This window comes from Pyxicephalus adspersus, chromosome 3 (assembly GCF_032062135.1).
Source record: "Pyxicephalus adspersus chromosome 3, UCB_Pads_2.0, whole genome shotgun sequence".
In the NCBI taxonomy this organism is placed as follows: domain Eukaryota; kingdom Metazoa; phylum Chordata; class Amphibia; order Anura; family Pyxicephalidae; genus Pyxicephalus; species Pyxicephalus adspersus.
Genome location: NC_092860.1, coordinates 134,207,892 through 134,222,454, shown reverse-complemented (window position 1 = coordinate 134,222,454; position 14,563 = coordinate 134,207,892). Strand labels below are relative to the sequence as shown.

General features: G+C 37.7%; 1 protein-coding gene across 2 annotated transcripts in view; it reads left to right on the top strand.

Moving 5' to 3' along the window:
• The window catches only part of C1QTNF7 (C1q and TNF related 7), a 44,803-nt gene extending 33,551 nt beyond the window's left edge, over window positions 1-11,252 (top strand). For both annotated transcript variants that reach the window (XM_072406422.1, XM_072406421.1), the window contains 2 exons: window positions 3,885-4,130; window positions 5,994-11,252. In XM_072406422.1, coding sequence (XP_072262523.1) covers window positions 3,890-4,130; window positions 5,994-6,625 — 873 coding nt within the window. In that variant the 5' untranslated portion in view covers window positions 3,885-3,889 and the 3' untranslated portion in view covers window positions 6,626-11,252. The remainder of the gene's footprint in view (window positions 1-3,884; window positions 4,131-5,993) is intronic.
• The last annotated feature ends 3,311 nt before the right edge of the window (window positions 11,253-14,563 follow it).

Below are 14,563 nucleotides of genomic sequence, written 5' to 3'. Positions count from 1 at the left end.
TCCCTTGCATCCAAGTGTTTTGTTATGGTCTTTGGAATATATCATTTCATGATGTCAAATTGATCAATTAAAAGGCTCTGGTCTCTGATGGCAGCTAATGTTACAACCACTAGACCAACTTTTCTCAACATTTTTAACACAGAGAAAAACTTAAAAAAATTTTCATGTCTCAAGGTAGCCCTGGTTAAAATATTTCTGGAACTCATGGTATATTAGAACGACGAAGAATGCCCAAATCAGATCATAATAATCTTATATAAAATGAATAATTTTAATAGGCGTACAAGTAACATGAACTGGAAAACTTGTAGTGTCTATTTACACTGGTGGTCAATGGAGAATTGTGTCTTTTTATTGGCAGTCAGTATAGAAATGACGCCTTAAAATTTATGCCAGGGAAAATTTCCCTCTCATATTGGTGATCATCGTAAGTAAGAGATAATTGGGGTTTAGGGGAATAACAAAACTTTGGGAAAACATTTTCAGACTATGTTGTTTTAAGCTTAGAAATATATTAAAAAACAATTGGTCTCATGATGACATGTCAACCAACAGTTGCCATTATGATTGGGGGGGCTATAGGAAAAAATCATTTAGCGTAGGATAAGCGGAGTTGTGCTGGAAATTTACATTTTGCCATAAAATGTTTGAACTACACTCTCTGGCGGGAGGCTGCAGCAACCACTTTCTGTGATGTGATGTTTCTTAAATGTTCTTCTTTCATTTGTAGTATTTCTTGTACAGAGACCACAGTAAAATTGGTCTCATGGTCTGGTTTCTGTCCAGAGACCATAATTGAGTGCAAGTGAGCACATAATCCCCTCTAAAGATATGGCATAATAGTTATGGGAAACTATACTGGCTTTAGGTCAATTCCATTTTGTTTGTTTTTTAAGCAATATATATTTTTTAAGCAATATTATAATTTGGGTTGAAAAGAAACGTCACAGCAAATGCTGTCTGCTTTAAAACTTGTTTTGTATTATTAAGAGCTCAGACACAACCTTCTGAAAAGGAATGACATTAGTTCTGTAAGCAACAGGCTTTTTAATATATTTCAATATGCAATATTTAATTTTCCCACTAACTAGTCAGGTATCCCAGGTCTGCTTGGGCTAGTGTGCCATTTCAAAATTTGACAGTGCTGTGCCACCTGTCAGACATGGCATAGGTCCATGTATGTCAGAACACCAGTCCTTTATGACCTTATTACTAGGAGATATGATATAGTCATAAGACTTGACTCCTGATTGACCAGTGGTGAAAAAAAACTTAATTGAATACCCTTTTATTAGACTTTTTCATCCTCAGGCATCATCCTTTTGGCCCTTAAGTCCTGGGGAGGCAACTAGTGCTTGGACAGCACTATTAGCCTCTTGAAACTCGAACTATAGGTGAACCAGGTCTACTGCTAGATACGTTCTGGTTTGGTGGGGGAGCCTCCCACCATACACACAGTCCAGCTTCACCTACACCCATGGCTCCGGAGGAATTGTCAAATGGTGCCCTTTACATTGTTTAGAACACCAGAATGAACTAATAACCATATAGGCAATGTAAACTCAGATTCCAGGCCCAAGTGTGATCATTCTCCAAAATTAGTTTGGCATCCATTGTTTATTGGTGGCTGTACTTCCTTCGTAATAGTAGCAGTGGCCACCTGTGTCACAATTTATATTAGCACAAAGCCAGTTAGCATTCAAAACATTTCAATCACATATTTAGTTTTACATCAGATTTTGGCAGGACATTAGAGTCCATTTTTTCTTCCTTCCTTTACAGCAGATGTTTTTATTTCTATGTTTGTTTGGAAGAATGTTTTCTTGGGTTCATTGTCCTAAATAAAATTATAATTTCTCTGATTAAAAAAGAACTGTGTATGAAATGTGAAGCGTGATACAACTATTATATCTCAGCAACCCATTTGGTGCACAGACATCGTAAAGTGTGCGTAAAGTGACTTCCGTAGTGTGAATTTTTGACCTTTCATCAAAGAATACAGATGATCAGTGGTGGCCCTCGTGTCTTATGTTTTCTGTGTTTGGACAAGTTCCACTTGTTTTTATATTTCAATTGCGTTCAATGCAGATGGCAATTTAGGTGTTTGGAAATGGCCCAGGTATTCCATGGAGACATTACATAGAGTTTAAATGAGAAATGTATGTCCAGGACATAGATAGGATGGTTTAATGGCTTAATTTGAGGACACATCTGTGTAAAAGAAGGCAGTGATTTCAAGTTCTTTGGAGAAACCAAAAACAAAGCACATGGAAATTGTAAATAATTACCAAGCAAGTTATTTGTAAATTGTAGTTTTTGAGTACAAAAACAAAACAAAAACACCTACCCTCTGATGTTACCAGTCTAAAGCCATTCTGGGTTTGGAGATGATCAAGATTCAGTTCTGCAGAAGTCTTTAATTGCTCATTGTATAGGTATGGCCATTGGTTAGTAATAAGTCAGCCATAGGATGTAAACATTGCAGCAGACTAGGGCTTAAGAGAACTTAAGAAAGTAAGCAGCTGGGGTGAGGAGGGGAGCTAAATAGTTTGGATCAGGGATGGAGCGCTATTATTATTATTATTATTATTATTAAACAGGATTTATATAGCGCCAACATATTACACAGCGCTGTACATTAAATAGGGATTGCAAATGACAGACTAATACAGACAGTGATACAGGAGGGGAGGACCCTGCCCCGAAGAGCTTACAATCTAGTAGGTGGGGGAATTTCACACACAATAGGATGGGAGATATGTAGTGGTGGTTTCAATTGACAGAAGAAGACGGGTAGGCAAGTTTGAAGAAATGGGTTTTGAGCGCTCTTTTAAATGAGCAGAAGGTAGGAGCAAGCCGAATAGGACGAGGAAGACCATTCCAGAGAGTTGGTGCAGCTCTAGAGAAGTCTTGTAACCGTGCGTGTAATGAGGTTATGAGTGATGAAGTCATTAGTAGGTCATTGGAGGCGGGGAGAGAGCGGCAGGGGGAGTATATTTTAACCAGGTCATAAATGTAAGTGGGGCAATAACTGTGTAGGGATTTGAAGGCAAAGCACAGGAGCTTAAATTTGATTCTAAGGTGAAATGGAAGCCAATGGAGAGAACTACAAAGAGATGCAGCGGAAGAGGAGCGGAGGGAAGGATGGATGAGTCTGGCTGCAGCATTCATGATAGATTGTAGAGGAGAGAGTCGGGTTAGTGGAATACCAGAGAGGAGGAGGTTACAGTAGTCCAGACGGGAGATGATAAGAGCGTGTACAAGGAGTTTGGTGGTCTCAGGGGACAGGTAGGGGCGGATTTTGGTGATGTTGCGTGGGTGAAAGTGACAGGACCTGGAAATGTTTTGAATATGGGGGGTAAATGAGAGGGCCGAGTCAAAGGTGACACCAAGACAGCGTGCCTGAGGAGAGGCCCGAATAACAGTGTTGTTAACAGTTAGATATATGTGATGCTCATGGTTGGCCTCCAGTAGTCCTACTTAAGGAAGGGTCTGCAAAGTGCATGGATATGAATATATGAACACTGTAAATAATTTTTTTTGAAGAAAGACTTTGGGAGCTTTGAGCAGGACTACAAATGGAAGACTGAAACTGGTTCAGTGAACTAATGGCTAGCCATACATTTAAGGCTTATAAAGAAATGTTTACAGTATGGTACCAAACATAATGAACAATATATTTTGTGTTACATCCTACGTAACTGAAAGGTCCACTTTATGAACAGATCGAATGCTTCATTGATAGCTTTATGGGCTCATTACTTGATTTCACCTTACTGCCAGGAATTGGTCTTTAAAGTAAGGAAATTGCATTTTCACTTGTGAATCAAGTAATGATGCTGTTAACTTTGTTTAAGGTTACTCATACTTTATTTTTCCCACAGGGTTGATGATGCTTATTTTGCTGTACATTACAAGCTTTGTTCTTTGTGCCAGTGGACAACCATTGAACAATAAACTGAAAGGAGATCATCAGAACATAAGGTATGTCTGTAGCATACCAGGATTGCCAGGGCCTCCAGGACCCCCCGGGGCAAATGGTCTAACTGGGCCCCATGGACGGATTGGCCTTCCAGGAAGAGATGGGAGAGATGGCCGGAAAGGAGAGAAGGGTGAAAAGGGCACTGCAGGTAAAGAACATCTGCTTGTTGTTGCTGATATAATGTCAGAGGGCGTTGTACTAATATTGGAATATTGTAAGGGGTAACAGCTCACACAGGCTTAGTTCACCAGGCTTTAAACAAGGAACTATGTGTATTTTACAATGTGTTAAATCATGTTGTTAGTATATTCTGAACAGACATTTTACAGGTTGTATTGGTCATTGTGTTGAGATACTAGTTTTTGATATTAAGGCACTGAATGATGATGATGCACAAATTGCTGGAAACCATAACATTTTATCAGTTTCCATCTGCTGAAATAATCTCCCTGATAAATATATTTTGCTTGGTTATCATGTATTTGTTTGGAGCCAAAATATTATGCAATGCTTTACAAAGTAATGTCTATCAGATGAACTCTAAAAAATCTAATGTCCCATAGAACAATAAAGCAATAGGAATATTATATTTTTTTAATTTGAGAATATTAAAAGCTATTTAACAATTTAGGAAACTTACACTTAAACATAGAAAACCAACTATAAACATCAAGACACTGGCAATGACTAAAAATGGGACAGGAAAAGAACTCAGGGGTGACCTGTCAGAAGAATTAAGTATAACCCTACATTACAATTTATCGAGGTTTTTGAGAGAACTGTTTAAATGTTTATATAGTTTGTTAAGTTGGCTGAATGTCAATAAAATATTCATTGACTTTAAAGAAAAAGCCAGTGGGTGATGGTTTTTCTATGTTTCTATCCAATGCATTAAAAAACATGCATAAGCTTATCCATGAAAAGTTATAGAGTGGGAGGTTCCAGGTAAATCCACTGATGAAGGACGGTTCTCTTCGCCACCAAGGGAATAATAAATAGAAGCTGCTTACTATCTCATGTGATAAAAACTCATTAAATGTCCATGCTGCTTGCTTCCACTAATAGGCCATTCAGTTATACAAGAAAAATATTCCACTAGGTTATCTATAACATTCATTGCCACAGTTCTCCAAAAAGGTTTCATTTTGGGACAATTCTAGAAAGCATGAAACAAATCTGTATTTATATGAGCACATAGTGTCCCATAAGAGTTCCATAAGAAAAGAGGGATATTGTGAGATATACCAGACTCTATGGAAGATTCTCAAGGTCATTTCTCTATATTTGGAGGCATGAATTGTAGGCCAGACCTGATTAAAGAAGCCTAAAATATCCCTGTTCATTGTAACTGGGAAAAGACCAGTTGAATGTTTTGGTGTACTCCAAACTAGGACAATATTATTTATATATATTCCTAGTAATACTAATGATATTAAAAAAGGGCTCCCATTCCTGTTGTTTCAATTAAACTTGAAGTAAATTAACCTTTATAAATGTTTCTAAAAAACATAACATTTATGACAAATATAACAATAACAACCCAACATTATAACCTGATTTATAAAATAAAAAAAATATAAACATAAGCAAGGTAAACACTTGAAGTCTAATTCTAACAAAAATAGTTTATTTTATTATAATGAAAAAAGTTAAAATTCATACCCCATGACTCCATGTATGAGAAACAGGGAAAAAATCTACTTTGTCTGTGCCCTGGCTGCTATATAAGATATTTCTGCTTGTGGCGTCTGTTTTGACTTTCAATAGCTTTCTGTAATGACAGGAAGGGTACATTTTTTAATAGGGAACACAGCTGACAATAACAACCTGTATTGTTTTATACAATGCATTTTGCTTTAGCAATAAGCATATGATCCTTCTCCCAAGTTTACTAAAACTATATTGGTTCATTATTAAAAATATGCCAGGCATGTAATCTTTATTCCGGTACACGGTGGTCAAATTTTTGGTTTCATAACATAATGCTATTATTTTCACCTCTATATTAAAGGTTTGCGAGGAAAAACAGGACCACTGGGACCTATTGGCCAGAAAGGTGATCAAGGAGAGGCTGGTAAAAAAGGACCTACTGGTTCACATGGGGACAAAGGGGAAATTGGGCCTGAAGGACCTGCAGGATCTAAAGGAGATAAAGGCTCACGGGGAGAACCAGGAGAACCTGGTGTGTGCAAATGTGGAAATATTGTGCTTAAATCTGCGTTTTCAGCTGGAATCACCACCAGCTACCCACAAGAAAGATTTCCAATCCTATTTAACAAAATCATCTTTAATGAGGAAGAACACTACAACCCATCTACCGGGAAATTTATTTGTGCTATCCCTGGAATTTATTACTTCTCCTATGACATCACTCTTGCAAACAAACACCTGGCCATCACCCTTGTACACAACGGAGAGTACAAAATAAAGACGTTTGATGCCAACACGGGAAATCATGATGTTGCCTCGGGCTCAACACTTCTTTACCTAAAGCCAGAAGATGAAGTTTGGCTTGAGATTTTCTACACAGATCAGAATGGTTTGTTTTCAGACCCCAGCTGGGCAGATAGTTTATTTTCTGGATTTCTTTTATATGCAGATACTGATTATCTGAATGCCTTGTCTGATGATGAAGACTTCTGATGCAACTTAATTCCAAATGCTGTCTGGACGTTTTCACAAAACTTGGACGTAATCCTGATCCTGTTAAGAAGTATATAGATTTTGCTGGAAGATCCCTCTAATTCCTTTACAGGGAGCTTGTAAAAGTTTCCTAGTTGTCATTGTAAAACAACATGCTGCCAGTAAATTTAAAAACTCAACCTGCACGGAAAGAAGTGAAGCCAGAAAATAAGGATAAAGACAGCAGAAATTGCACCCTAAAAGGTGAAAATAGCAGCCAACTGTAATGGCAGGTTTTCAGTTCCTGTTAGCTTTGATGCTTCAACATTAGGAAGAAAGAATTTTTTTTTTAACAGTAGCTAGGTTTACAGAGCTCTAAGGGAATTAGGTAAAGAAACAAACTAAAAAAGAGGAATGCATACTATGTATATAGATATATATATATATATATATATATATATATATATATATATTATCCCCAAAGTGCTCATTGATATACAAAATACGTCCTATCCAATCTCCAAGAAATTTGGGCATGCTTATTTATGCATTTATCATACTAGACATAAATCTTTAGCAGGGCCATCCTATGGTAATTGGAAAGAGAAGCAAGGCCACTTCCTAACAATTCATTCACCTGTATTTCTGAAATTTCAGTCAAGTTGGTATCAGCTGCAAATTTGTTTGGAACAACTGGTTGAGCAAACAATTTGCATGAGATTTGCTTATATTTACTAGGTGACAGTATGAACTGGGGGCATGTTAGGACCTTCTAGTCAGCCTTGGTCTTTGAAGGTACAAAGATGCCCATCTAAAGTTTTGCACAGTACTAATCTGGGCCAGTAGTATGGACAAGGATGAGACAGAACAGTCAATACTTGCACTGTAAATTTCAGGGGTGCTATGCAGTGATATGCAGTGATCAGGCATATGGACGTGTCAGCTTCTCATAGCAAATATGACTTTAGGTCAAAACTATTTCCACTGGTTTTCCTTATTTGCAGACACCAGACTAAAATCTGGTAACTTCTGATACCATCACTTATTTCTCTTTCCTAATTCTTTTCTTATTGACATGGTGGATCCCTATGTTTCTGTATGTATGCTCTATAATTCCCATATTTCTATCATCTGTTTAAGCTTCCAGTAGGCCACATTTTGCCATTGGGGTGGAACTGATAAAGCCACTTTAAATTTGTTCTTATTGGAATTAGTATCTTATAAGGCAAATTTCCTTTCAGTTCAGACTTAACAAGACATAAGGCATTTCTCGTGGAAACAATGTCCTCATTAGTAGTGTCCCTAATGGAATATTTACCCTTTATTCTTTTTCTGCTGACAACCCTAAATTTACTTTTTAATTTTATTCCCAGTGACATTGGGGATCCAATAGGACAATTATAGGGCAAATCTCCCTAGGAGGGACACAATCAGCAGTACAAATCTGACAGGAGTTTTACCACCTCACCACTTTATCCAATTCTAAGAAAATTGACCTTAGTTTAACGTTGTCCTTTCTATGTCAGTTGTACATATTTTTACATCAGTCTACTTGAATCAGTTTCCATGTTGTTTACATCACTTGATCTCAGTTTCTATGTGTTACATAAAAAAAGACCCACCAAAAATGCATGTACTTACTTTCTCATATGACACAGGTAAAAGCATGGCACATTGAAGAATCAAGTCATCAACTCTGCCAATGGCACCGGTTTGGCTTCCTTTACTCGTGGTTAGTTGTCATCACCTTTTAGTGGTTGCTCAAGGAAGTAGTGTTTGTTTTCTTTACCTCAGTTTCTGCTTCAATGAATATGCTTTTACATACGTTTCCTTTTTTACATGCATTTTGGGCAAAACAATAGGTCCAAAAAGGCACAGAAACTTATTTTTAGTGCAACACATATAATAATGTAGGTATGTGCAGTTATTGTGAATGAAGCTGAACAATCCATTACACACTAAGCAAATTATGGGTTGAGTGCACTTCATGTAGGTGTCCTGCTGGGACCAATGATGGTGTGCTTAGCTCCACCATAGTCTAATCTATTTATTACATAAGCTATGTACACACCTTAAACAACTGTCATTTAAAATAACCTGTGCAGGGCTTGTGTGCACAATCATTCTCATCTGACACACATCTATATACAACATGACAACATTTGACATATGTACACACGACAGGGCCACAGCTAATCTACCATAATGGATCATTCATTTCACCTGAGAATCACAAGAGCTGGTCATTTTTTTAGCGGACCATCAGCTAATGATATATCAGTAATGACAATAATTTAGACAATGTATGTAGCTTAGTTAAGTATATACAGTAATGAAAAAAGAAAGTACATCCCCATTCATTTATAAGGTATACCAGCAGTAACTTGAAGTAATTGTTTTCTACCGTGTCTCCCCGAAAATAAGACCTACCCCGAAAGTAAGACCTAGCACTATTTTGTCAACCTGCCCTAATATAAGACCTACCCCGAAAATAAGACCTAGGAGAAAAAGAAAATAAAAGCATACATACCGGTAAATTAAAAAAGTACTCACCGAGACAGCTCCAGATATCTGATCCTGCGTGTGTGTCCTTTATGCTGGCTGCAGCGTGTGTGTCTCTGATGCTGGCTGCAGGGCGTGTCTATTCCTGAGCCAAACTGAAAGTAAAAAGCCTGCACTGAACAAGGAAGCAAGCTGCTGATCCCTGCCCTAATGGAGATCCCTGCACTTAATTATGGGTAAGTGATCAGAAGGGGACAATCATTTCATAGTGATCAGAAAGGGACAATCATTTCATAGTGATCAGAAGGGGACAATCATTTCATAGTGATCAGGAGGGGACAATCATTTCATAGTGATCAGAAGGGGACAATCATTTCATAGTGATCAGAAGGGGACAATCATTTCATAGTGATCAGAAGGGGACAATCATTTCATAGTGATCAGAAGGCGAAAATCATTGCATAGAGTGATCAGAAGGGGACAGTCAATGGCATAGAGTGATCAGAAGGGGATAATCAATGGCATAGAGTGATCAGAAGGGGACAATCAATGGCATAGAGTGATCAGAAGGGGACAATCAATAGAACATGAGTGATCATGAGTGTCTTTCAACAATAAATGTGTACTGTAGTCTTCTTCATGGAAAAATAAGACATCCCCTGAAAATAAGACCTAGTGTGTTTTTGGGAGCCAAAAAAATATATAAGACAGTGTCCTATTTTCGGGGAAACACAGTATATAACTTTAACACCAATGTCTTCACATTGTGGAGGAATTTTGGCCAATTCTTCTTTACAACATTGCTTCATTTCATTAAGGTTTGCAGGCATTCATTTATGTGAGAGGTTTTGAGGTCCCGACACAGCATTTCCATCAGGTTGAGGTTTGGACTTGGCCATTGCAACACCTTCAATAATTTTTTTCAGCCATTCTGCTGTAGATTTGCTGATGTGCTTGGATATATTGGGCCTAATTAATTAAAGCTCTCCAGTGTTAGAGAAGATACATTTCACCTGTGAAGCTGGGTAATTCAGAAAACCTGGAATAGACTTCTTGAAAGTAATTTGCTAGAAAATGTTTTGAATCCTGGACAAGATCCATTTCAGGTTTGCTGGATCACCCAGCTTCGCCAATGAAAGTGTATCCTCTCCAGCCTTGGAGAGCTTTAATAAATCAGGAACATTGTTCTGTTGCATGACCCAGTTTCGGACAAAGTTTAGATGTTGCACAGATAGGCTCACATTTGACTCTAGAATACATTGGTATAAAGAGGAGTTCATGGCTGACCTAATGCCTGCAAGGTGCCCAGGCTCTGTGGTTACAAAACAATCAAAAATTATCATCCCTTTACCACTGTGCTTAACAGCTAGTATGAGATATGCTGATATGCTGTGTTTGGTTTTCACCAAACTTGGCATTGTGCATTATGACCGAACATATCCACTATGGTCTGATCTGTCCAAACGACATTGTTCGAAATTGGTTTGTTCAGATTCAACTTTGTAAGCCTAAATTGTGCTGCCATGTTCTTTTAGGGGGGAGAGAACAAGTTTTCTCCAGGCAATCCTTCCAAACATGCCATACTTATTCAGTCTTTTAAAGACCTGCTAAGGGCCACATTACTTTTTTTTATTATGTTCTTATATAAAAAAAAACTTTAGAATTGAAAGAGGGCGTACTTTCTTTTTTGTCATGACTGTAAAGGCTCATTAAGTTTATTCCACCCTTCCAACAAAAAATGATGGGGCTATGAAATATATCACAGTGGCCATGGGACCACCTAGTGTAGAGTCAAGCTGTCCACACATTAGTGACATGAACAATTGAGACATTTATTGTAAATGATCTCTAAGCACATCATTTTACAATCAGTTGTGCTGCCAATTTTACTTCTGCTACTAGTGGAAACACAACCCTGATGCAACTTTGATTGATCCTGAAAAATCCTTGTAAAATATCCCGGTAACTGAACCACATGGGCATTTCCAGCTGTCATTGAAAATGTATTTTGTAGATGTTGTTGATTATTTTAACTGATGATTTATTATGTAAAATAAAGACATTATTTTATTTTTACTGAAACTTAACAAGTTGTTAAATATGTGTTTCCTGTATAATAAAACACTTTTTTCTCCTTTCACCTTCATTTTGTTCTAGAATTAACATTTATACAAATGTATGTATAGTCATCTTTTTTATGGAAACACCAACTCTGCTTATCCTATGTTAGGATTGTTTAAAGCGTAACTAAACTAAAAATAAAAAAATCACACTTACCTTTAATCCCTCGATCCCTGGTGCTTGGCCTTACCACAATCTGGTTCCTCTTTTTTTTATTTAGAAGGGGTTGTCTACCCTTCTATGTAAAGTAAAAATGTTGAGTTTAGGTCCGCTTTAAGCAGATATAAAGCTTACTTTCCTATATATTTGCACTGCTGTCTTTTCAGTTTTTAATTCATTTTTTTCACTCAAATTTACCAAAAGTTTATTCACACCAAAATGGGCATAATCCATATATTGCATGTCTAAATAGTGTCCTACATCTTTTTAATATTTTATAGCATGAATTAATTTGTAAGGAGCTTTTTTTATGAAATGTTATCTTTTTTTATGAATAAGAAAGATCAGTTTTATGGTGTGTTTGACCTAAATGTTGAGCTGTTCACAATTTCCTCAAACTTGGGTGGAACGTAAGCCAAAAAACCCAATGTCAGCCATTTTTCTAACCTGACAAAGGCGAAATAAAGCTTCCGTCTAATTTCTTTTGCTATTTTGGCTCCACTAGGAAAACACACACAACAATAAAAACCTAACAGCAAATTTTAAACTTTTTATGTTTGTATTTGTTACAGTAACCTTAGGAGGGATTTCCCTTCAACTTTGGCAGTCATTTTAACCTTTAATCACCCTTTATTAATGTATGCAAAACTCATGAAAGAATATGCATAAAAGGTGTTACAGGAGTTAGGTTTTACGTGGTATAAAGTAGCCTCAAAACTACAACTACAGCAGTAATACAAGCGAAAAATAAATATTTCTATAATATTGAATTTTCAATAGGAGAAAGAAGACCTGCTATAAATGCAGTCAACAACTTCTCTATTTCTCTATAGTATGAAGACAACAATAAAAGATTTTGTCATTTGGAATAAATAACAAAAAAAAAACATTTATTAAAATACTAATAGTTTCATAAGGTCTAATTTTTCTAATGTTCCAAACCTATGAGGGAAGATCATAATTCTACTCAACAGAAAAAACATTGGCAGTCATTTTAACAATTTATTTTCTGTTAATTATGCCAAAATATTTCTGGGTTGAAATTCAACAGATTCAATAAGCAACAGTTTTATATTAACTGTGCCTAGAACATTTTAATGTTTAAGCTTCAACAAATGGAAAAAAAGAAAACACTTGATTTTAAAACTTGTCAAATGCGGCTCCATGTCAAGAAAATTATTTGGTAATGGCATAGATGTAGCCTGTTATGATGGCAATAAACCCACTAAATAGTAAAGGTACAAAACAACTGCTTAACAAATCCTAGTGCTGGTTCTGAGCCATAACTCAACCATTCACTTCAGCTGTGAAACAGTGAAACATCCATAGTTCTATGGCAACTCCACTTCTCTATGTGTCTTACAATTTAAGTGCTGAGAGCTAATGACTCGAGTCTTACATGAACCATAGTTGATCACATTTTCTCCATTTTGAACAGCTAGAGGCACACTTAGAATCTTCAGCATCCAACTCATTGGGGCTGATTTAATAAAGTTCTTCAAGGCTGGAGAGGATACACTTTCATCAGTGAAGCTGGGGGATCCAGCAAACCTGGAATGGACCTGGTCCAGGATTCAAAACATTTGGTAGCAAATAGCAAATTACTTTGAAGAAATAAATTCCAGGTTTGTTGGATCACTCAGCTTCACTGATGAAAGTCTATCCTCTCCAGCCTTGGAGAGCCTTAATAAATTAGGCCCTATGTGTCTCAATAAATTTTATCTCATTAGCCTTCTTGGTCACAGAAACATGGCTGAACAATCTAATCCTCAACTTCCTTAAGCAGAGTAATATGCTCCCAGAGTGATATACGTCACATTTCTTTACTACCTGATACACCTATAGTAACACTTACTTCTTCCCTGCTAAAGCGCAGGTGTCTCTTTCCTGTGGGAAGTTCTGACTTTGGGCGTGCCTCTGCTACCAAGCTTCATCAATTTCTTCCAACCCACTGTCCAATTAGAAAGTAGCCTCCTAATCATCCCTGGCTATTTATCTAGCTCAGACACAGCACTTAGCGTTCGTGCAATGTGTCTCCACTAGTTCCGAGCCCCAGCTTGCTTAGCTAGTTGCTGTACACCTGTTGGTTAATTCAGTGTTTCCTCTGTCTAGCCCCTGTGTTAACACCTTGTTGCCCAGTCTGTTGTTTCCAGTCAATTCCCTTGTGTTGTTCCAGTGTTCCTGTCTGCCTGTGGATATTCCTGTGTCACCTGTACCTCATGTTGCTTCCAGTGCCTGCTTTGTTCCCTGTCTCTGCAGTGGCCCTGTGTCACTGGTGTCCGTTCCCTGGACCCCTGGTATTTGACCCCTGGCTTGTGACCTGTTTTCTCTTGCTTGCTGCCTGACCTGACCCCTGCTTACCTTGACAATTCTTCTGCACCTTGGTGTGCCCAAGGACCGCAACTCTTCTGCACCTTGGTGTGCCCAAGGACCGCAACCTGGCGGTATCCAGCAGAGCAAGATCCTTACCACTAGAGGCGCTAGAGAAAACCTTGTTACTGCTTAGACTCTGCGACTTGGCCCTTCTCAGGGCTCACGCGGCTCTTGTGCAAGCCGTAGCGCACCCTAGTAGCCCTGTCTCCCCAAGCATTACACCTATGTTCTGTTCTCTCACACCTTAACACACATACAGCCTCAGGATTCTACTATAAGGAGTCTCTTTATACATTTTGTTATACTGTACAGTAAAATACATAGTAACATGTCGAGTTTAAGGCTATGTCTTACATCTATGGAGTGCAATAAATAATGTTGTGGTGCAGTAAAAAAAAAACAAATAGGGCAGAACAAATTTCCCCTTCGTTTGGGCCCATTCAAATAAATGGCTGTGATAACACAGGGCTGACCAAACCAATTACTGCAGATTACTACCTTTTAGGAAGTCCTACCTAGACCTGCAGACCACACACATCTGTAAAGAGGTATTTTCACCTGTTTTTTGTGTCTTTTTTTACTTCATATTACTACTGACCTCCTCTAGTTTTTTTAGCTACTTCTGACTGCTCAGGACTAGAACACTGATTGTGGCAATAGTGGAACACATAGGAGTGATGTGTGTCAGTATTTACCCATTTTATCTAGGTGGTGGAATGTGTGAAAGAATTACAATGTAGCAGTACAACTGGGGGACAGTTGTCACCTTATACCAGAAAGTACCCTAATAAGGATCTTCATAGC